General features: G+C 39.8%; 1 protein-coding gene and 1 pseudogene across 7 annotated transcripts in view; both read right to left on the reverse strand.

Moving 5' to 3' along the window:
• PPP4R4 (protein phosphatase 4 regulatory subunit 4) overlaps positions 1 to 22,219 on the reverse strand; it is a 130,287-nt gene that overhangs the window by 56,362 nt on the left and 51,706 nt on the right. For 2 of the 7 annotated variants that reach the window (XM_045287814.1, XM_004698777.4), the window contains exons 4-5: positions 1,390 to 1,537; positions 805 to 878 (exon numbers count right to left, since the gene is read on the reverse strand). The exons of 1 other annotated variant lie outside the window; for it this stretch is intronic. In XM_045287814.1, the coding sequence (XP_045143749.1) occupies positions 805 to 878; positions 1,390 to 1,537 (222 nt within the window). Of the gene's footprint in view, positions 1 to 804; positions 879 to 1,389; positions 1,538 to 4,644; positions 4,889 to 4,993; positions 5,098 to 6,033; positions 6,052 to 22,219 lie in introns of those variants that run through there. 4 more of the 7 variants (XM_045287818.1, XM_045287817.1, XM_045287819.1 and 1 more) reach the window with 4 other exon arrangements.
• LOC115868960 lies at positions 2,027 to 2,136 on the reverse strand (annotated as a pseudogene).

Genomic DNA, 22,219 nt, shown 5'->3' on the forward strand with positions numbered 1-22,219 from the left:
GGGCAGCATTGGGTTGGGATGTTTTCGTGATGCACATTTTCTTTACATAAAACTGTCTTATACGTGAGTTGCTGTGGATTTGTTTCTCCAAAGTACCCAGACTAATACAATAGAGTTCCTATTTTTCCATCAACTTTAGTTGGAATCTTCATTGCTCGTGAAAGTCCAGGGAACTAGGTACTTCACATACCCATTATTGTTGGTCAGGAGCCTTACTGTAAATGCAAAAATAAAAAAAGGGCGGGGCAAGAATGCTAAAATGCCCTGTGACCCAGTAATTCTCTTTTTAGAAACTACAGTTACAGGAATTTTCTGGGGAAAATGTTCCACAGAAATATCCACGAATGCCCTTTGATAAATAAATGCTGAAAATAGGCATAGTATTTTACAGGAAGGTAAAAGCACTTGTAATCATTCCCAAATGGCGTTTAAAAACTCATGCAATTTTAAACGAAAAACAGCTACAGATGAATGCAGCATGATCACTATAGTGGTAAATAAGCAGCAAGTACTGAGAGTGAAACGTCCAGAAGGAAACAGAACAGAATGCTAAGTGGTCAACAACGTGTAGAACCATGGGCTCTTTTTCTCTCCTTTTCTATATGACTCACATTCACTCGTCTATGTTACACACATTTAATCATACAAGGAGCATATGTCACTCTTGGCATGGGAAATAACTTTATTCTTTTTGAAACTATCATTTTAGAAAGAAAGAAAGAAAACCTAGTGACTGACATTACTATTCCAAAATACTGTGTCAACAAATAAAATACAAGAGTATATATACATATAAATGATTACCTCATGCCTTAGGGTTTCCTTTGGCAAAGCTTCCACCACAGACAGAAGGGTTTCCAGCCACGCGTTACTGACAGCTGATTGACAGATACAACAAGCTCAATTAAATAGCTCACAAATTCTGCTTCAACTCAGCCCTTAATAGTTACAATAACATCGGATGATCACATGAAGCCAAGGATTCATATAAATATTCTAAAAAGTTTCACTCTTTGTCCTAGGATCTGGAAAAAATGATTGGCTTATATCTTCAAAAATAATATGTGGGAAGTATCTTTAACTCAAGCACTGCATTTTGGCTGAATGGTAATACTATATAAACCTAAATGCTGTAAGATGGTAAAACCATATCAGAAGAAAGTACATGAATCACAGGATGAACTAATGAGCGCTCAGCTTCCAAAGACAGTGAACTTGGCACTCTTACAAGGAGACAGCCCTGGCTACTAAGTCAAACCAGTGATCAACTTTGGGTATTATGGTCTCATTGGGTTATCTTCATCTGGCAAACAGGTTTTAAAGTGATATCATGGCCCCCACACAAGCATCAATGGCTAAGTAGATAATGAAACATGCCCAGCCCCTGACCTGCATCCCGGTGCTCCAGATGCAGTAGAATGATTTGTAGGAAGGAGTGGGCATATGCATGGATTGACACTGATTCTTCCTGCAGGATGGTCAGAAATGACACCGCAGCTGTTAACTGCATTTCCACCCCTGCAACACGCAGGACTTCCTGTAGAACCAGAAAGAGTTTGCTGTTTACATAGATGGGAGATCAGAATTATCAGTGTTAAAACTCCAAGGGCATATTAGCCAAAACCATTCACAGAAGATATTTTAGGATGTGCACGTCCTTATACAACTTAAGTTCAAAAAACAGTATTAAGCTACTCATGTTTGTATTCTTCAAAGCACCACACATAATTTAAGTGTCTCAGGAACTGTTCAACTAAAATAGCATCCTATGTGCTTTGCTGAATGACAAATAACAACAGTACATAAACACTATGATAACAGAGTAGGTGTTTTTGATAGATCTCCATTCCTATTGTGCTGTCTGAATTATACAGTTTGTCATCCTACCCAGAACTGTAATGTCAAAGCTTCAACCATCATATGATCTAATTATTTTCTACTGCAAAGAACAAAGACGATGGATTCTACCACCAAAAAAAAGATACACTTAAGCTCTTGCGAATGGGTTTACTTTTCTACTTTAAATAACTGATAGGAATATAAATTATCATGATGTAAGCGGTTTTAAAAATCAATTTATTAAACTGATAAGTACAGATACTACACTTGATCTTAGCCAAAAGGCCGACAATGGATGTATGTATGGATTGTGATAAGAGTTGTACAAGCCCCCAATAAAATGATTTTTTTAAAAGAAGATAAATATAACAAATACTACCCCAAAAAAGAGAAAAAAATCCATTTATTAACAGAATTTTCAAAAATGTATAATCAGTCAGCTCAATTCCCTATGCAATGAATTTTAAAACGCATAAACAAAGTTAAAATCTCCATGAGGTCATCAGTCTGCTACCCACCGAACAGACAAAAACAAAAACCAGCCTGTTACTAAGCCCACAAAGATATTACCTGTCTCTAGAAGTTAAGTTGTATAAGTTTAGCTTCAATAACTCTTTGTTTAATTATGAAAATCTCCCCCTATATGTCCATTTTATAAGGAATGTAGCACGATTTGATATAATTAGTTATACTAGATGACTGCTGTCATATAACAAGTTTTATGATCTCTGGGAAGTTAGTATTACTGAGTTATCACCTAATGTATAAAATGTGAACTGTAACATCATCTTGATAGAGATTGTATAAACATTCCAGTACAATACAATAAATGAAAACACTAGAAAAGTTCTAGGTAAGTTCGTTTACACAGAACTTTTGAGTTGGCAACTTATTGTGAAAAATGAACATTTTAATAGCAACCGTTGTCCATCTGAGCTAAAGGGAATCTCTAGTTCATCTTGCCCCAAATTGAACTCGCCTCTCCCACAAATGTGCTCCTCCTGGAAGCTTCCTCATCGCAGTGAACAGTGAACGGCAACTCTACCCTTCCCATTGCTAAGCCCGCATTCTTGACTCTCCTCACTCACTCCAATCGAGTCCTCAATAAATCTTATAGGGCTCAACCTTCAAAATATATCCAGAATCTGACCACGTATTACTTCTCCTACAGCCACCCTGAGCCAAGCCATGCTGCTCTGTTGTTGTTGGGTGCCATTGAGTTGATTCCGACCATTGCGACCCTTGTCCAACAGAAAGAAACATTGCCCCGTCGGTGCTACCCTCACGAGTGTTCCATGCTTGCTCTATCATCCCGGGTCTGGAAGACTCCAATTTTTTTAAACTAATCCTTGCTCTATCATTACTCCTCTACTCGTCATTCTCTATACAGAAGCTAGGGAGGGTATTTTAAACTATACACCCAACCAAGTCACTTCTCTGCTCAAAACTCTCCAACAGCTTCCCAGTCCAGCTATTCCTCTTCTCCAGTTGTGACCATGGCTGGATTCCTGACTGCTTTTCGATGAAGCCTTCCCTGATCACCTCATCTTGAACTGAAAACCAGCCCTTGGCCCCAGGACTCACCATTCCCACTGCAGCTTTTTATCCATAGCACTCACCATCATCCATACACTACATATTTATTTGGTTATTGTCTGTCCCCAATAATTAAACATGTCCTTCACAAGTGCAAGAATATTTATCTGTTTTGTTCATTTTTATATCCCTAACTCTAGCCCATGGTAGGCATTCAATAATTACTGAATAATCAAATCTCTGATCCTTTCACCAAACTTTCTGCTTTTGCTACTCTCTGTAGACATATATTTGCCTAGTCTTTTAAAAGATGGCTTCAAGAGATACTTTTAGGTCACTCTGAAGCATTAATGAACGAGGCTGCAAGCAAAGTGACACTGGCCGCATAGGAATGCATGCCTGGGTCTTTCCTCTCATGAGAACAAGATGTCTCTGGCCCAGCAGTGCTGAGAACATGGGTGATCATGATTCAGCGTGTTGAGAGCACTGTCAGTCATGGTACTATGAGATAACACAGATAATCTCAAAGGAATTTTCTAGTAAAAGAAACAGACTCAGAGAGATCGTGCATTCTGCTAAAGGGCCATGGGCTAACTAACCATCAGCAACAAGAAGATGCGGAAGCACACCTAAGCACCAAATTCTTCCTGACAGAGTCCACACTTCCTTTCACTGCTTATTTTACAACTTGGTTTCAATCAAGACAAGCCTGGTGGTGGTGGTGGTGGTGGTGGTGGTGGTGGTGGTGGTGGTGGTGGTGTGTGTTTTGCAGGGGTGTGTGGAGGGGTCTGGCAATAGCCAAAGTTATATAATACATTTAATTCCCAGAAAACCTATTAGGGTAGCCCATAATGACTTTGTTTTGCCTTAAACATATATATCACATGGCACAAAAATTATACAAGTTTTTCAACCAGTAATCAATAAAATCCTAAGAAATCTTAACTGAAAGCAAAAGCGAAGGAAGGAGAAGGGGAAGACAAAACAGAAGTAGCCACTGGTCTCTGAAATCAGCTCTCCCCTTGCCCCTCTTTGTTATACCTTTTAGCCCCCCAAACAAACATTTGTTCCATGTTATAACTAACAGTTTTGGATTTGGAAGACACTTTTAAGAGATTTGATGTGGCCAGTATATAGACACCACTTACAGAATTCAGAAGACACTGCTTTTATTTAGAAACAGAAAGGGCTTTGCAAAGAAGTATTGGACAAGACTGTGAGGGCCACAATGTACATTCACATGAGTCTGCTGTCTTTAAGCACCAAAGGCTGTAATTGCCCACCCCCCCCTTTAAAGTCAGTACAATCCTGGGTTTTGCACATATGCAAACTTTATACAAAAGAAGAACAGGAGAAGGCCTCCACGATCACATCTTCTTACTGTATGACTTAATCTTCATTCCCGCAGCAACACTGGCCCCCACTATTTTGTACTTAATTTTCGAAAAATCCTCAAGTCTTATCAGGATTTGCGTTTTTCTCTTGTGCTGACTTCAACATCTGGGACTGTCCACTGTTAAGAAACCAGCACAGACTAAGAAGCTTCATCACTACTAAAAGGCAGTTGATTGCTCAACATAATCTCTGAAGTAGAATACAGTAAGAGATTGATACTTACCGGTCAGTGTTCTCCTCCACAGAGTCACACCCTCGGGACAAACATATGTGAGGTCCATACTCTCGGGATTAATAAGTGTGCATCCTCATGGACCTTGGAAGACACTGAAAAGTAAATTCCTCTATTGCTTAAATGCTTGCCTTCATGCCAATTACTGTTCCTCTTACATACTAGAGTATGGCTGGCATCCCAACCTGAATTTCCTCACAAATGAAATGAGATATCCACAGATGGGTTAATGGTGTGTTCCCAAATTATGAAAAGCCCCACTCAAGCAAGGAAAATGTGCTAAATAATTCTGTCTTTAAATTCACCTTCAGTTAGCCAAGACAGGGCAACAGAGCATGCTATAGAGCAGTGTGGGGCATTCTCTGCTGAGACGGACAGCACGCCCTGACCTCCAGGAGAGAGCTCTCTGCTCTGCACACAGTAAGTAGAGAGGCAGTCACTAACCAGTGATTAACTCTAAAACAGCAAAGATTTTGGATTCATGCATTTTGACACTAAACTTATTGTACAGAATTTGTAAATAGGTTTACCATAAATGGTGTTGCTAAAGAGAAGATAGTTCGAAAATTACAAAGGACCTCTGAGGGGGTTATATTTTGTGAGATGCTATAATTGATTGTATTGAAATTAAGTAATAAGGGCCTAAAAATTTAAACAGGAAGTCCTAGTACATAAGAAAATACCTAGGGTTTTTAGGTCACAAATGTGGGGTTTTTAGTAACTAACAACAACTCCAAGCAACTGATAATAACTAACAGGAACTAAATGTAAATGACAGGAACTAATAGTCACTGACTAACTAACAGGAACTAATAATAGGTAGCATTTAGCTAATTTTTTTTTAATTATGCTATTTGGGGGCAGGAGTGGAGAGTAACCAGCAATGGGAATCTATTTCTATGCACAAATTTCTTTTCATTTAAAAAATGTATTTATAAAAATCTTTAAACTGATGTAAATATGAATAAGCAGTACATGACAATTCTAAGGCGTCTTTACTATTTAACTACAATATTTTAATATTTCCCTACCCAAATGCCACATGTCGCACTGAAAATGGGCAGAATAAGGTGAGAATGTTGAAAATCAAAACCTGTGAGGGAAAGTAAACTGGAGACAATAAACAGAAAAAACAAGGAGATAAGTGTTACCTTTCTTGCAATTCATATGTCAGTGATTAGCAAAGTTTGTGAGAAAGTACACATAAAAACACAAGGAGGTCCCTTTTTCTACAGGAAACCCCAGTACTAATGTTATCAAATAACAACTGTAAATATATAATGAAATACCCTGCCATGCAGAATCACAAACATACTAAAACAAATGAGCACACAGAGTACACCACCAAGGCTTTAATAACTGATGTTCCTGCTGGATTATTTGCTAAGTCATTTTTACGTACAGTACCTTACAATCATGGGTAATTTCAGGATAACGGCTTAAAACTGTCAACAAGCAACAATTTAAAACTTTGCAAAGAAAAGACCTGTTAGTCAGCTTCCAGTAAGGGGTTGATCTCGACAGACTTACTGAATGTTCCCTCTACAACACAGACATCAGAAAGAGCATGTGGTGGAGAGACCTGGAGCCCCGGGTCTGAGAAAAGGGTGGCTGAGTAAACTGGACACACCAGTGGGAAAACAAGGGGCACAATCCACATGCAGATATCAAACTGGCCAGCAAAGTCTCGGCTGGCTGGCAATGAGCCAGACTGCTCCACCTGCAGCACAGCGGGATCTCCAGTGCCCAACCAAGAGAAAGGTTGTTTTAAAAAAAATTTTAAAGAAAGAAAATTGGACACACACACACACCCTGGGACCACACAACTCTGGATGAACAGAGGAATGGATCACACCCAAACTAGTGCACCCAGTGGTGATTGTACCCCTCCTTCCACATCCCCAGGCCTACTAGTGCAACATGAAAGGGGTGGACCAGGCAGGAACACCATGCCACAGGGCACAAGAGGCTAATGAAGGGGGTACTGAATCATCCCAGGGGTTCCCCTACGGCTCCCTGGTGCCTAGAAGGAGTGTTTGCCCACACATTCCTGGTTTGGAGGCAATGGAGAAAGATGCTGGGATTATCTACCCAACCACTGGCTGAAGCTCTGACCTCTTGGAGTGCCCAGGGATTAAAGCAGCTACAGGATTGTTGGGACTTTTTCTTTTGCATATTTAGTTTTATCCTCATCATTCTTTTGTTTTGATAAGCCTCCAGTATAGTTTAATAAAGCAGAAAAAGCAGCCGCACCAGTTCAGGCTGTGAGCTTTGTCGTGTGTGTGTGTGTGTGTGTGTGTGTGTGTGTTTCTCTCCATTGGATGTTTTGATAAACTACCAGCAGAGAGACAGAGGGCACAAGATGAGGAATAATCCCTCCAAACAACAACAAAACCAGACTCACGGGTATCCAGTTGATTCCCTGGTAACGTACTGGATTATGCACTGCTACCATCCACAAGATCTTCAGTTTGAAACCACCAGCCACTCCCAGGGAGAAAGTGGCTCCTATGAACAGTTACAGTCTTGGAAACCCACAAGGACAGTTCTCCTTTGTCCTACAGGGTCTTATGAGATGATGAATAATGCCTATCTCCTCAAAAACACCTGCTGACAAGAAAAGTCAAGACTCACCTACACATAATTAGACCCCCAGGGCTATACACCCTGGGTGGGACCTCAATAAGCACTCACTGTTGACTGAGAAGAAGCCCTGGTGCTGTAGTGGTTACGTGTTGGGCTGCAATCTTCAAGGTCAGCAGGTCAAAACCACCAGCAACTTTGCAGAAGAAAGAGCAGGCTTTCTACTCCAGTAAACAGTTACAGTCATGGAAACACAGGGACAGTTTTACCCCGTCCCATAGGGGAGGTTCTTCCCTGTGCTAGAGAGTCGCTGTGAGTCTGCATTGACCCAATGACAGTAAGTTTTGGAGGTTTTTTGCTTTGTTTTGTTTTTTTGTAACTGAGAAAGAAAAACAGCTGCTGGTTCCAGTATGGGTATTAAGGTGTGTGTGTGTGTGTGTGTGTGTGTGTGTGTGTGTGTGTGTGTGTGTGTGTGTGTAAGAGAGAGAGAGAGAAAGAAATTTCCTTTCATTTTGCTGTTGGCTAAGTTTTTTCATTCTGTTTTGTTTTTGCATATATTTTTGTGGTTTTGTTTTCTGGGGTTTTGTTTTTTTTTTTACTATTCTGTTCTCGGACCTGACAGAGTCTACTACCCCCACAAAACCCAGCTACTCTCACAGCTCCAATAACTGTAAGTAGTGGGTAAGGGCCACTATGCACCACATTACCATTTGACCAACAAATAAAACACACAAACACAGCATCTCAGAGACAACAGATAACATCAATTCACACCAAGATGCAAGACAGGACATTGGTGAAACAAGTGAGGAATATCCAGAGCCAAAAGACCTTACTGAGAAAGAAAAGGCAATGAGACTATCAGAAAGGAAATTCGAAAACACTATTCTTAAGTACTTTCAACAGATGAAAAAGATCAAGGCAGCCATGGGCAGGGTGAGGGGTGGGGGGTGAAGGTGGAAGGTGCACTGAAAGAACTCATGAAAACACTGTAAGAGTAACCTGAAAAAAATAAATGAAAAATTAGAAACCATACTAAAATATCAACTAGGAATCCAGAAGATTTTAATACTAAGGTATTAAAAACATATAACACTTTGAAAGGGAATAGCAGAATTAAAATAATAAAAGGTAAAATTAGTTAGCTTGAAAGCAAAGCTCGCAATGCAAGGCTACAAAATAAACAATCCATGAAAAGAAATAACACCAACAACAAAAAGTCTAATAATTATGTGGGACACTTCCAAGAAAAATAACATATGCCTAATAGGCATTTCAGAACAAGAAACAAACAAACAAATCAAAAAACCCAGAACAAATAGTCTAAAAGAAACAAATGTACAAATGTGCTTGAAAAAATGGAGGGATGGATGGATGGATTGTGATAATAGTTGTACAAAACCCGAATGAAATGATTTTTTAAACAGTCTGAAAGAGCGTGGAAGAAATCCCTAATTTCATGAATGAGGAGGAAATCATCCTTCAAGAAACTGAAAGAAGCCAAAATAGGATACCCCTCAAAAGAAAATGAACATATCACAATAAAACTTTCCCATAGTAAATACAAGGAAATAATCCTGAAATCCGTTCAGAAAAAAGAGAAAAGGCTCCCCCTTACAAAGGGGAGCCAGTAAGACGAAGCTCTGCTTTTTCAGTAGAAAACATACAAGCAAGAAGGCAATGGAGTATATAAAACTCTGAAAGAAAAATTCCTACTAAAAATTATATCCAGCAAACTTACCTTTCAAATATGAAGGAGAAATAAGTGCACTTCAGGAGAAGGAGAATTAAAGAAATTTGTAAAAACAAGATCAATATTACAAAAAATATTAAGGGGAGTTATTTGAACAAAGATTCGATGACAACAGCAGGACCACCATACAAGACACCACTGCCCAGAAGTCAGAACACTTACAGCAGTACTTAAGTAAAACAAACTTACAGTAAAGGCAAATATCAAGTAAACAGAGGGAATAGCATCAATGCAAAACATTCACAGAGGAAGTCAAGTAGTTTTCAAGAGAGAATAGATGAAACTTGGAAAGAAATTTATAAATAACAAAAGTAACCTCAAAGAAAATGGAAATACTAATAAAAATAAGAGGAAAATCAAAAGACCTAGTAAACAACAAGATAACAGCAAAGAAGATAATAAAAAACACAGAAACTAAACTCTGAACAGAAAATTATGAGCAACAACGAAGCCAACAACACACACACACACACACACACGCACAGTAAAATGACAGCAATAAATTTATTCCTATCAATAATGACACTGACTGTAGATGGATTAAATGCAGCAGTCAAAAGACAAAGTAGCAGAACGGGTAAGAAAACAGGACCCATCGATAACCTGTGTAATAGTCTAGGTACTTTGGAGAAACAAATCCACAGCAACTCACGTATAAGAGAGAGTTTTATGTAAAGAAAATGTGCATCACGAAAACATCCCAACCCAATGCTGCCCAAGCCCACAAGTCCAACATTAACCCATTAACCCAACACCAGTCCACAAAGTCCTCCACCTCACAAAACAGAGGCAATAATGCCGACTGCAGGAGGAAAGCTGAGTCAGTGAATGTGTAAGCATCTCAGCACTGGCAGGGGTCTCCACATGGCTGCTCCAGCACCCAGGGCTGCATCGGGATAGATCCATGCGGCTTCTCCTTGGGGATGTCTTGGAGGAAATCCATCTTGCAAGCTGAAGCAGGGAACTGCTAAGGCAGCTGCACCCGATGCAACCATCACAAAACAAGAGACCCGAGAACTAGAAAGGCGAGGCTTCACCACCCATTTATCCCTCCGCCTTTCAACCAGACCCACATGTGGTTATCGGCCAGGCTGGCACAATTAACTAACTCAACCTGCTTACAAGAAACACATCTTAAGACACAAAGATAGAAATAGACTAAACATCAAAGGCTGGTTAAAAAAAAAAAAAAGAACCTATCAAGCTAATGGTGATGGGAAAAAAGGCAGCAGTTGCAATATTAATCTTTGATAAAATGGACTTCAAGGCAGAATCCATCAGGAGAACAAAGAAGGGCATTGCATAGAGATTAAAGGTGCAACTGAACAAGATGTGCAGTTAAATATCTATGAACTCAATGAAAGAACCTCAAAATCTATTAATCAAGCTCCTATGGAGATGAAGAGAGAAACAGACAATACAATAAAAGTAGAAGGTGTCAATTCACCTCTCTTAAAGAAAATCAGAACAATGAAAAAGAAATGCAATAAAGGCATAGAAGAATTAAACAATACAATTAATCAACTTGACCTCTTAGACATATTTAGATCTCTTCACTCCAACAACAGCACAATATACATTCTTTTCCAGTGTATGTGAAACATTCTCCATAATAATCTATATGTTAGGACATAAAGCAAACCTTAATAAATTTTAACAATAGGGGACCAGGGATGGGGGCGTAGGGGGGCGGGGAATCAAATACATAGAAATTGAACAACACTTTTCTTAAAAATTGAGTAACTGACAAAAGAATGAATTTTAAAGTTCCTTTAAACCAACAAGAACAAAAACACAGTAATAAAATACTAAAATCTTTGAGACACAGCAAAGGCAGTACTCAGAATATTTATAGCAATAGACATACACATCAAAAATGAAAAAGACAGCCAAACCAATAACTTAAGCCAACATCTTCAACAATTAAACAATGACAGCAAAATCAACTTATAGCCATCAGAAGAAAAGAAACAATAAAAATTAGAGCAGAAATAAGTGAATAAAAAAGCAATAGAAAGAGTCAATAAAACAAGAACTTAGTTCTTTTATAGAATTAGCAAAATTGACAAACCACTGGTAAGCTTAACAAACAAGAAAAAATCAGATATCATGAATAAGAAACAGCAGAATCAACTAAAATTAAAAAGATAGTAACAAAATAGTATCAAGGACTATACTCCAACAAATTTGAAAACCTCGAAGAAATGGACAAATTTCTAGAAACACACTACCTACCTAACTAACACAGAATGATGTAGAAAAGCCAAACAGACACATAACAAAAGAAGAACTACATCAGGTTATTAAAAAAACTCCTAACCAAAAAACGGTCCATGATCAAACAGCTTTACCTGAGAACTCTACCAAATATTCAGAAAAGAGTTGATACCAATCATACTCAATTTGATCTAGATTATAGAAAAAGACAGCAAACTCTCAAGTTCATTTTATGATGGGTTATAACTCTGATACTACAACAAGCAAAAGACATAGAAGCTTGTAGACAAATGTCCTTTCTGAACATAGATACAAACATTCTCAACAAAATACTAGTCAATAGAACTCAACAATAACAACCAAAAGTACATCCTGACCAAGTGGGATTCACACCAGGTATGCAAGGGTAGTTCAGCATTCGAAAAACAATCAATGTTACTCAACAGATAAGTAAAACAAAGGAGAACAGCCTGAACATATCAATTGATGTAGAAAATGCATTTGATAAAATCCAACATCCATTCCCTATGAAAGCATGCAACGAAATATGAATAAAGACCAAAGAAATCAAACTCATTATCATCAAGTCAAGTCTGACTCACAGAGACATGTGGGGCTACCCCTGTGGGGGTACCCCTGTGAGCTTCAGAGGCTGAGAGTAGAGCTACCCCTGTGGGCTTCAGAGGCTGGAAAGCTTTACAGGGGCAAAATACCTCAACCTTCTCCTGTGGAGCAATTAGAGGATTTGAGCAGCTGATCTTATGTGGAAACAACCTGGTATGAGTATGGGAGATACACAGACCAATAGAACAAATTGAGGACCCAGAAATAAATCCACCCATCGACAGACAACTGATTTTTGACAAGGGACTGAAATACGTTAAACGGGGAAGAGACAGTCTCGTCTACAAGTATTGCTAGCATAATTGGATTTCTATTTGCAGAAGAATGAATCAGGACCATGCCTCACTCGATGCACAAACTCAAGATGGAGTTTTAAAAAATGTAAACACTAGAATTACATGAAGCATTAATGAAAAAATAAGTATGAAATTAGGTATTCTAATACATGGCATAAATACACTATCAAACATAATGGAATATACACATACAAAGCAGAAGACAAAAAACAACGGCTATTGTTAGATGCACACAAGTCGGTTCCAACTCATAGCAACCCTATGCACAACAGAACAAAATGCTGACCAGTCCTGCACCATCCACACAATTGTTCTTAGGTTTGAGCCCATTGGGGTAGGCACTGTGTCAATCCATCTTCAATTGACTTTACGGCAGTGAGTCTGGTTTGGTTTGGGCTCTCCCAATAACATGTCCAAAGTCTCACCAATATGTCCAAGACAAAGTCTCCCCATCCTCCCTTCTAAAGAGCATTCTGCCTGTATTCCAATACAGATTTGTTTGTCCTTCTGGCAGCCCATGGTACTTTCAATCTTCATTGCCAGCAATGCATTACATAATCAAATTAATCGATTCTTTTGTCTTCCTTATTCAGTGACCGACTTCCACGTGCGTATGAGGCAACTGAAAACGCCATGGACTGGGTCAGATGCTCCTTAGACTTCAAAGTGACATCCTTGCTCTTCTATAATTTAAGATCTTGTACAGCAGTTTTTTCCAAATGCAGTATATCATTTGATTTCTTGACAGCCACATCCTGAGTGTTGATTGTGAATCCAAGCAAAATGAAATCTTGACTTCCATCTTTTCTGTTTATCATGATGCTTCCTATCAGTCTGGTTGTAAGGATTCTGGTTTTTTTACAGAGTTGCAATTCATACTGAAGGCTGCAGTCCTTGATCTTCATCAAACAATTAGGAATAAAAATACCCTAGGCATCTGTCTCCTTAAAATGTACCCTAACAAAGTAAGAGCCATAGCATGAACCGATTTATGCACACCTAAGTTCATTGCAGAACCATTCTCAAAGAAGATAGAAACAACCTAAATGTCCATTGATGGACAAATGGATAAATACACATTGGTATATACACATATTTTTAAGCAGGTAACTTCCAAACTAATAGAAATGAGGAAACGTATAGTAATAAAACTACTTTAGTAGTTCAGAATAAGGAAATCAGAAAGAAAAAAAGAGCAGGAGGCAAAAAAAGCAAAAGCAAACCATAAGGTAGTATGTGCAGTTACATTAAACATGACTGGTCTAAATGTTCCAGTCAAAGCACCGAGTATGAGATGATTTTATATTTTTTAAACATAAACACAATCATGTTCCTTAACAACAAAAGACATAAAATGAAAAACTAAAATATTGTGCACAACTACAAAGTGGAAGAAAATATTGCAACACATAACAAAAAAGAAAATGGATCCATGATATACGATGAAATTCTATATATCAATTAGAAAAAACACCTCAATAGGAAAATGAGAAATAGGGAATCCACAAAAAAGAATCACCATGTAATAGCCAATAAATACAGGAAAAAATGGGCTTGTCTTCAAGAGCAATCATGGAAATGCTATACATATAAAATGTTTACATATGGGAAAAATTATTTAGGAATAAAAAGAATGCTTTGGTGGTAAACAATAGATGTGATTTCGTTTTAATCAGGAGGAGTTTTCTTGAGGAGAGAAAGAAGGTCAGAGACTGGAAAATCTTAGAGGCTGCCGCCCTTGTTCCTGACCTGAGCGCAAGCAACTCAATGAGCTGTACCATAGTCTTTGTGCACATTCCTGTATGTTTAAGTTTAAAATATCAAGAGACAAGAACAATCAAAACACTATAAAACCCTAAAAGCTTCCAGCATATGAAATGGAAAATTTGGTTGTCATAAGTACCCAACACCTGAAAAATATTCAGGATAAGCAAAGTAATTATACATCACAGCAGGCTATCTGTGCCCAAACATTGCTATGCACAGACATTCAGGCAGAAAACAAGACTATATAACTTTCTGTGCACAATCCCCCAAAATACATAGTCTATATTTTATTTCTAATATTCCAATGAAATGAAAGTAAAACATGTTGAACAACATATCAACCTGTGTGATCACGGGGTGTCGAACGGATCACTGAAGACAAATGGGTGCATAAGCAAATGTGGCGAAGAAAGCTGATGGTGCCCGGCTATCAAAAAGTATAGCGTCTGGGGTCTTAAAGGCTTGAAGGTAATCAAGCGGCCATCTAGCTCAGAAGCAACAAAGCCCACATGGAAGAAGCACACCAGCCTATGCAACCACGAGGTGTTGAAGGGATCAGGTGTAAGGCATCATCAGAACAAAAAATCTTACCATAGTGAATGATGGGGGGAGTGCGGAGTGGAGATCCAAAGCCCATTAGTAGGCCACTGGAGATCCCCTTGCAGAGGGGTCTAGGGGAGGAGATGAGCCAGTCACCGTGTGATGTAACAATGATGAGAAATACAACCTTCCTCTAGTTCCTAAAGGTTTCCTCCCCGCTCCCACTACCATGACTCGAATTCTATCTTGCAAGACTGGCTAGACCAGAGGAGGTACACGTACAGATAGGAACTGAGAATACAGGGAATCCAGGACGGATGAGCCCTATAGGACCAGTGGTGTGAGTGGCAAAACAGGGAGGGTAAAGGGAGAATGGGTAGGGAAAAGGGAACTGATTACATGGAACTGTGTGTGACCTCCTCCCTGGGGGACAGACAACCAAAAAGTGGATGAAGGGAGACGTCGGATAGGGCAAGATATGACAAAATACTCATTTATAAACTATCAAGGGCTCATGCGGGAGGGGGGAGCGGGGAGGGAGGGGAAAAATGAGGACCTAATGTCGGGGGTTTAAATGGAGAGAAAATGTTTTGAGAAACGATGTACAAATGCGCTTTACACAATTGATGTGTGTATTGATTGGGATAACAGTTGTATGAGCCCCTAATAAAATGTTAAAAAAAAGAAAGAAAAAAAAAGAAAGTAAAACATGTTCTTGGTCTCCAGGACGCCACGTTGTTCTCCTTCATCTGGCTTCCCCTCATTTTCCCGAGAGGCTCCTCCTTCTGTTCTCAAGCTCTAAAGAATATAGGAAGTTCCAGAAACTGTAGATTGTTTAAAAAAACCCAAAACCTCACAATATTCAGAGATGAGGCATGCACAAAAAAAGCTAACAGTTGCACTCTTCAGTAAAGTTCCACGTAATCTAGGTACCTAAGAATTCTCTGACATTAAGATCAGTGAAATATGAGCCCATAAATCAAAATTCCAATACACAAAAGGATCCAAGCCACCATCAGAGAGAGATTAAGGGAATGCAAACAGTAGTGTTTGATTCAAAGAAACATAGATTGTATTTATTTAATGTTTTAAATATTGAAATGTGTATACAACTACAATATCTTGAAGATCAGTCAACGAATTGCCTTTGAAGACAATTTGAGTGATTTTAATTATTGTACATATTTCATTGATTCCCTCTGGTAAAATCAAGAAAGTGCCAGCATCAGAATGTATGGATTCCAGGAATTCGTTTCTGGAAAGAAGTTTTCAAAGGCAGTAATGGAGTACTTTCTAAAGAAATGTTGCCTAACTAAGACTCGTGATGCAGTATATCTGAGAACACAGGGGGCGGCATTGCAATGACACTGGGCTGAAAATGGAATAACTTACTGTGAAGTTTTAAAGTATCCTAACCAACTTATTTTCCTTGCAGTTTTCTTGTTATTAGCTAACATTAATCACAGTCATTTTAAATTCCTTTCCTAATAGTTGTAATATTTCGGTCTAGATGTATTGATAGCTTTGTTTTGGTGACTGGATCTCTTCTTAAAATATTTTTGAGTAGTTAGTAAAAATGAGGTAACAGTATTTATGCCCAGAAATTAGTGTACCTCCTCTGATAAACTGCAGTGTAGGGGGTTGGGTCGGTGTAGTGAGTAGTTGATCCGCGTTTGTGTCATGCTGTTGCCATAGAAACCATGGTATCACAAACTTCCAATTCCTCCAGCAGTGGGCCACTTTTACTGTGTGCTTAATGTGGAGTCTGAGATGCAAAAAGAGCTTTTCTCATTGTCGCTGCTCTACTGTAAACTTTAACATCTCTCTGCCCTCTGGTTCCTTCCTCAATCGCTAACTACTGCTGCTTGTCGCTGCTTGCTATGCTCCAGGCGGACTAGGATTCTCAGTTCTCTTGGTCCAGCCATAGTCTTAAGTAGGATCTTTGAGTCTGGCTGTGGTAGTTACATACTTTCATGTCAAGTTGAAAAGTAAGTAGAGGGCTGGAGTCTAGTCTGTCAATCAGGTCACAGCCTGATGATGCTTCCTTGTGGGTGTGGCCTTCTCATGAGGATGCTAGAAACTTCCTCTTTCTCCTGAGAGGCGGGCAACACCTCTCTCTGCTTCTCCTTCCTGTTCAAGAGACTCTCTCAGAGAGCTGGAGGAGCCACATGGAGACCCGTGCCAGCATTGAGATGCTTCCACTGCCACTGGATCCATAAGACTTTCTACCCACTAGCCTGTGATCTTCCCGCATTCAGCATCATTGCATGTTCTGCATAAGTCTAAAGAGGAATTTATGAACTAATATCAGACATAGGGGCTAATATTGGACTTAGGGACTTGCTCTGGACAGGACTGGGATGTTTTCTCAACATACAATTGCTCTTTGAGATAAAACTCTCTCTTACACACATACATGAGTGTCAATGAATTTGTTTCTTTTCTTCAGGGTTCTTACTCTATTTCCCAAGACCTTATATCTATGGAACATACTTGGTAAGTTACTTACCCCTTCTTCTCCACAAGTGCCACAGCACTGCTTTCCATCAATGCATTCTTCTGGATCTAAAGTCCCCTGCCACACACAAGGGTCAAAGTGCAGTTGCTTCCTTCCACCCTTCTCTCAGTAACAGTGGACCTTTGCCTAGTCCTGGGGCAAAGGACGTTTCTTGTTCCTCCTTCCAGAGAGAGTTGAGTGTTCCTTCTACCACTCCCCCAGAATAAGTGGATCAAACTGGACATTAAAAGGTAGCAGGTTTTCACTTCATAAAGGAGAAGGTTCTGAGGAGCAGACAACATTGAGAGGACTCCTGTCTCCCAGCAGAAGCTAATGGCCATAACACATGCATCAAAAAGATGGATTCTCTCTAATCCTGCCTTTCGTGCCCCCTTCCCACTCCACCAATCTTTTTCATGAACAACCAGTGAAGGTCTATGGAAAAGACTTTACAAGAAGTGCTAAGCTCTCTCCTGTCTAGAGATATTTCAAATTGATATCCTAGAGCACTAATATCTTACAAAAATTTAACTGTTTTTTCCTAGCCACCCTCTGTGGCTGTATACACTCCTTCTACGCTGTTGCTGGGCTGTCATTAGTTACTATTCAGTCGAGGCTGGCTCATGGTGACCCCATAGGTGCAAATCCAGCTGCTCTAGAGGATTATCGGTGCTGTGCGCTTTTGAAAGCAGGTGGCTAGATCTGCTTCCCATTCTGGGTGGGTTTAAACCGCCAACCTTTTATCTAGTCAAGCAATTATTTGTGCTCCCTGGGAACTCTTCTTCTTCCCACACTTGGCCAAAAAAGCCCTGTGTCCTACCTGACCTTCTTTTGAATTTAGTTCATTTGGTTTTTTTAGTCTGAGGGACTCACTCACGATGAGTTATGATTTTGCAGATATCCATTATTATTAGAATGTGAGTAATATTTACTTACAGCTTTCTACATTCTAAGTGGAAATGATCTCTTTGTTTCTGACCCTTGCAGATGGTCTTCGTCTCTTACTAACTTAGTTATCTATCCATTTTAAATAATGTTTGTTAAAATTTGTTTAAAAGTTCTGGATATTGTAAGTTGAAAATGTTTTTGTAGGACATCTACTTCATCATAATGCCAAAATAGTTAATTCATCAAGTTTTCGATTATACCCCATTAACCTTTATTTTATATTATGTGACTTTGTGCTTTATAATTCTGCAAGGTTTTGAAATCAAAATATCTATAAATGATCCTGTGTATCACTAAGATGCCTAAGGTTGAACATAATTTTCAAGTAATAGTAATGGTTTCATCATCACCAAAATTCAAGATTTTCTAATTAAACATGCCAAAGATTCCAATCTGCTTTCACTGCAAGCAAGGTATAGGGCAGTGAATTATTTCACACTACCTTTCTGGCTAATCTCTGTAACTCTCTCCAATCAACTTTTCCCTGAGTCCGGGTAAGGAGGTAGGGGGTGATACTGGTTATATTATGTAACTAAATTGTGAGTGATTGTCATTCTGCTGGGTATAAAGTGAGCCATGTTAGAGGCAGGAAGGGGTTAAACGCTACCAGGAAGAGTCAGGAGTGGCAGACATCCTCTGGACCTCCAGATCCCTGCACACTGAACCTCCTTGATCCAGGAGACAGCTTTGACGTCAGAGGGGTGGCCAAGGAGCAGTAGCAGCAGCAACAGGAACAGAGCAGGAGGCTGAGCAGTGGACCTCCCCATCTACAGAGCAAGTAAAGCTGAGTGCTTTGGGGCAGGAGGCTGGTGTGTGGAGTGAGGTGCCTCTGGACACTTGATTCAGGGAACGAGGTCTGCTGGCCATGGAGCTGGAGTGCAGTGGCCTTCCCTTTGGGCATTTATTAGCAGCCCTGAAAGAGCTTTGTATCATGTCCTGACTGAACAACTACATCCTGAGCAAGTCCCACCTGAACGTCCATAACAAATCCCATAAGCGTGAGCACTGCGTGAGTTCGGTGTGGCCAGAAAAGTGGAGAGTGCTGTGGGAGACAGAACGCCAGATCTGACTGGATGACTAAGAAGCACATGTGTACGGATTGCTTTGACCAGAATTTACCAAAGCACAATATTTGTAGGTCTCGTGGGAATATTAGCTTCCAGAGCTTTTTATATGTGCCCAGGAAACAACATATTTGGTAAATCTTTCCACTGATCTTTCATTATTATTATAAAATAATTAGTAATGTGAATCTATTCTATTCACAAATACATGCATACATACACAAAAAGAAAAAGGAAATTCAAATTAGGTATGGGCTCTGGTGGTACTGCGGTTATTTGTTGGGCTGTGAACCTCAAGGTAAACAGTTTGAAACCCCCAGCCACTCCATGGGAGAAAGATAAGACTGTCCACTCCCACAGAGAGTTAGTCTCGGAAACCCACAGGAGCAGCTTTACCGGTCCTTACAGCGTCACTCTGAATCGGCATCAACTCAATGACAATGAGATGATCTTCAAAGGTGCAGAGTCAAAGTGTTTTTACTTTTGAGCTGTGCAACCACAGAAGAAAGTAACTTCCATCAATTTGATCATGTGCTTTTCATTCCTTTCCACTCTCTCTTTCTAAGTGAAATGGAAGGAAAAATTCTACAGTTTAGTAGTTTGTAGTTCATAAGGTCTCTTGATGGTTGTCTTCCATTGAGTTACATGGCAGGAACGACCTCATTTTCTTCGCCACTTCCTTCACATCAGTGGCCGGGGATGCTCAGCCTGCCAGTAGGACACCACCTGTTCTGTGGGTTTTCATGACTTGCTGGGGGGTCGGGAACATTACGTGTTCCTTCCTATGGGTAACTTTTATGAAATCCATTTGATTTTTCTCAGGGCTTTTATCTCAGAAAATATCCCCTCCAACAAGGAAGGTAACCCATTTTCTAATGCTCTCTGAAAGTAGAACACAGCTATGGCACCTTTCCTGAGCCCAAAGAGCGTGAAAAATTCGGAGCAAGCCCATCCTCCCCCAAATAACCTACTAAACCATACCAAATAACACGTAAGACCTAAAAGAACACTAACATCCGAGGAGGCCTCAAAAAGGTCATGGAAAAACTGCATGGTTGTTACTTTCCACTTTCCCATGAACTTTTTGAAGCCCCCTTACACAGTGCACACAGACACGGTTCAAAGGTAAGGCAGCTCGATGCTGAGTGTCGTTCCAGGGAAGGCACCTGGCGCTGCTTGGAGGGGCTGCTGCCAAGCAAACACTGAAAGCTAGTTTCACTTTGCCTTGTGTTTGTAAATGTGAACCCTCCTTGGGTTTCTTTCCATTTGTGAACAGGTCCTAATGTCAGTCTTTCTGAAAGCAACGTGTAAAGCGAACTTTCTAAAAGGTAGGGGCACCTGTGCTGTATGTCAAAGACAGCAACCTGAATCATGTGTGCTGCTCTCTGGCTCCTTCAGTTAGGACTGAGCTGTGTGCTGGGTTTGTGGATTTGCTTGTTTTGTTTTCTTCCTTGGTGGACCGTTAGAAGAAATTATATCATTTCTTACTGCCTAGAACAGTGGTTCTCAACCTGTGGGTCGCAACCCTTTTGGGGGTCAAACGACCCTTTCAGAGGGGTTGCCCGAATTATAACAGCAGCAAAATGACAGTGATGAAGTAGCAACGAAGATAATTTTATGGTTGGGGGTCACCACAACATGAAGAACTGTATTAAAGGGTTGTGGCAGTAGGAAGGTTGAGAACCACTGGCCTAGAAAGAGTTATATATTCAGATTCAAACACCAAAAGAAGGCATGTCCATCTTGGGCATCAGCAGCATCACTTAATGTAATAGCCCACTGTCATTGAGTCAATTCGGATTCACAGCAGCATCCATGGTTTGCAAGCTCCACATTTTAATAGGAGTGAACATCCTCATCTATCTCTTGGGGAGCAGCTGATGTGTTTGAACCACCCCCATGTAGTTTGCAGTCCAAAGCTTAACCCACAGTGCCACCAGGGCTCCTTACTTAAAGTAAAGGAGACATATTGAATTTAGTGTCCTGTTAAGTCGAATACCGTGGGTAGTGTGTGTGTGTGTGTGTGTGTGTGTGTGTGTGTGCTTGTATCTGTGTGTAGTAACTTTCTAAGTCTAACATTCTGTAACTCCAATATGAGAGTACATACACTTGGTGGAGTTGTGACGAGAATTGTTCCTGGATGAGACTCCAGCTTTAGACAGATGGTAGGTATTCCACATGTTGTTTTTGTCCGCAACATGAACCACTTAAAATGTGACACTTAAAAGTAAGTTACTTATTCACAAAACAAATGCATTTCTATCAAAATGTTAAATCAAGATAAGTCTTTTAGATAATTGACCTATGTTCTGTAGATATTTAAAAAGACATTTTTCATTACTCTAATAATTACTGAGAGAAATTAATTTTTTTCAATTATTTTCAGAGGTTAAGATAAAGTCATGCAAAATTAATAAAAGTAAAATAAATGTTTTGAGGTTTGTTTTTGTTTGTTTTTTCAGAATCACAAGATTGCTAAGCCACACCCACTGATCCCAAATCATCAGATTTCATGTTTATTACATCTCCTTTATCCTTTCCCGTTGAAGTCTCTCCCTGCCGACAGAAAAGGGTCTCTCTAGGAACACACAGCAACTGCAGATTGCACCACTGACAGTCGGTTTCACTTCTCATTTCAGAAAGACCATCGAAGGCTAAAGTCAATGGTGAAGGTCACTAAATCAATAGACATGCACTTTATCATGATTTTTAGTGGTGAAGGAGCCCTGGTGGCATCGTAGGTTACTAAACTTAAGGTCAGCAGTTTAAGCCCACCAGCTGCTCTGCAGGAGAAAGACCAGACTTTAACACATACAGCGTTGGAAACCCATCAGGGCAGTTCTACTGTGTCCTACCGGTTTACTATGAGTCAGATTGGACTCAAAGGCAATGCGTTTTTTTTGCTTCATTTCCCAGGTACTATTCTAG

The sequence above is a fragment of the Echinops telfairi genome, unplaced genomic scaffold (genome assembly GCF_000313985.2).
Source record: "Echinops telfairi isolate 266 unplaced genomic scaffold, ASM31398v2 ScPeMD7_18;HRSCAF=68, whole genome shotgun sequence".
NCBI lineage: Eukaryota > Metazoa > Chordata > Mammalia > Afrosoricida > Tenrecidae > Echinops > Echinops telfairi.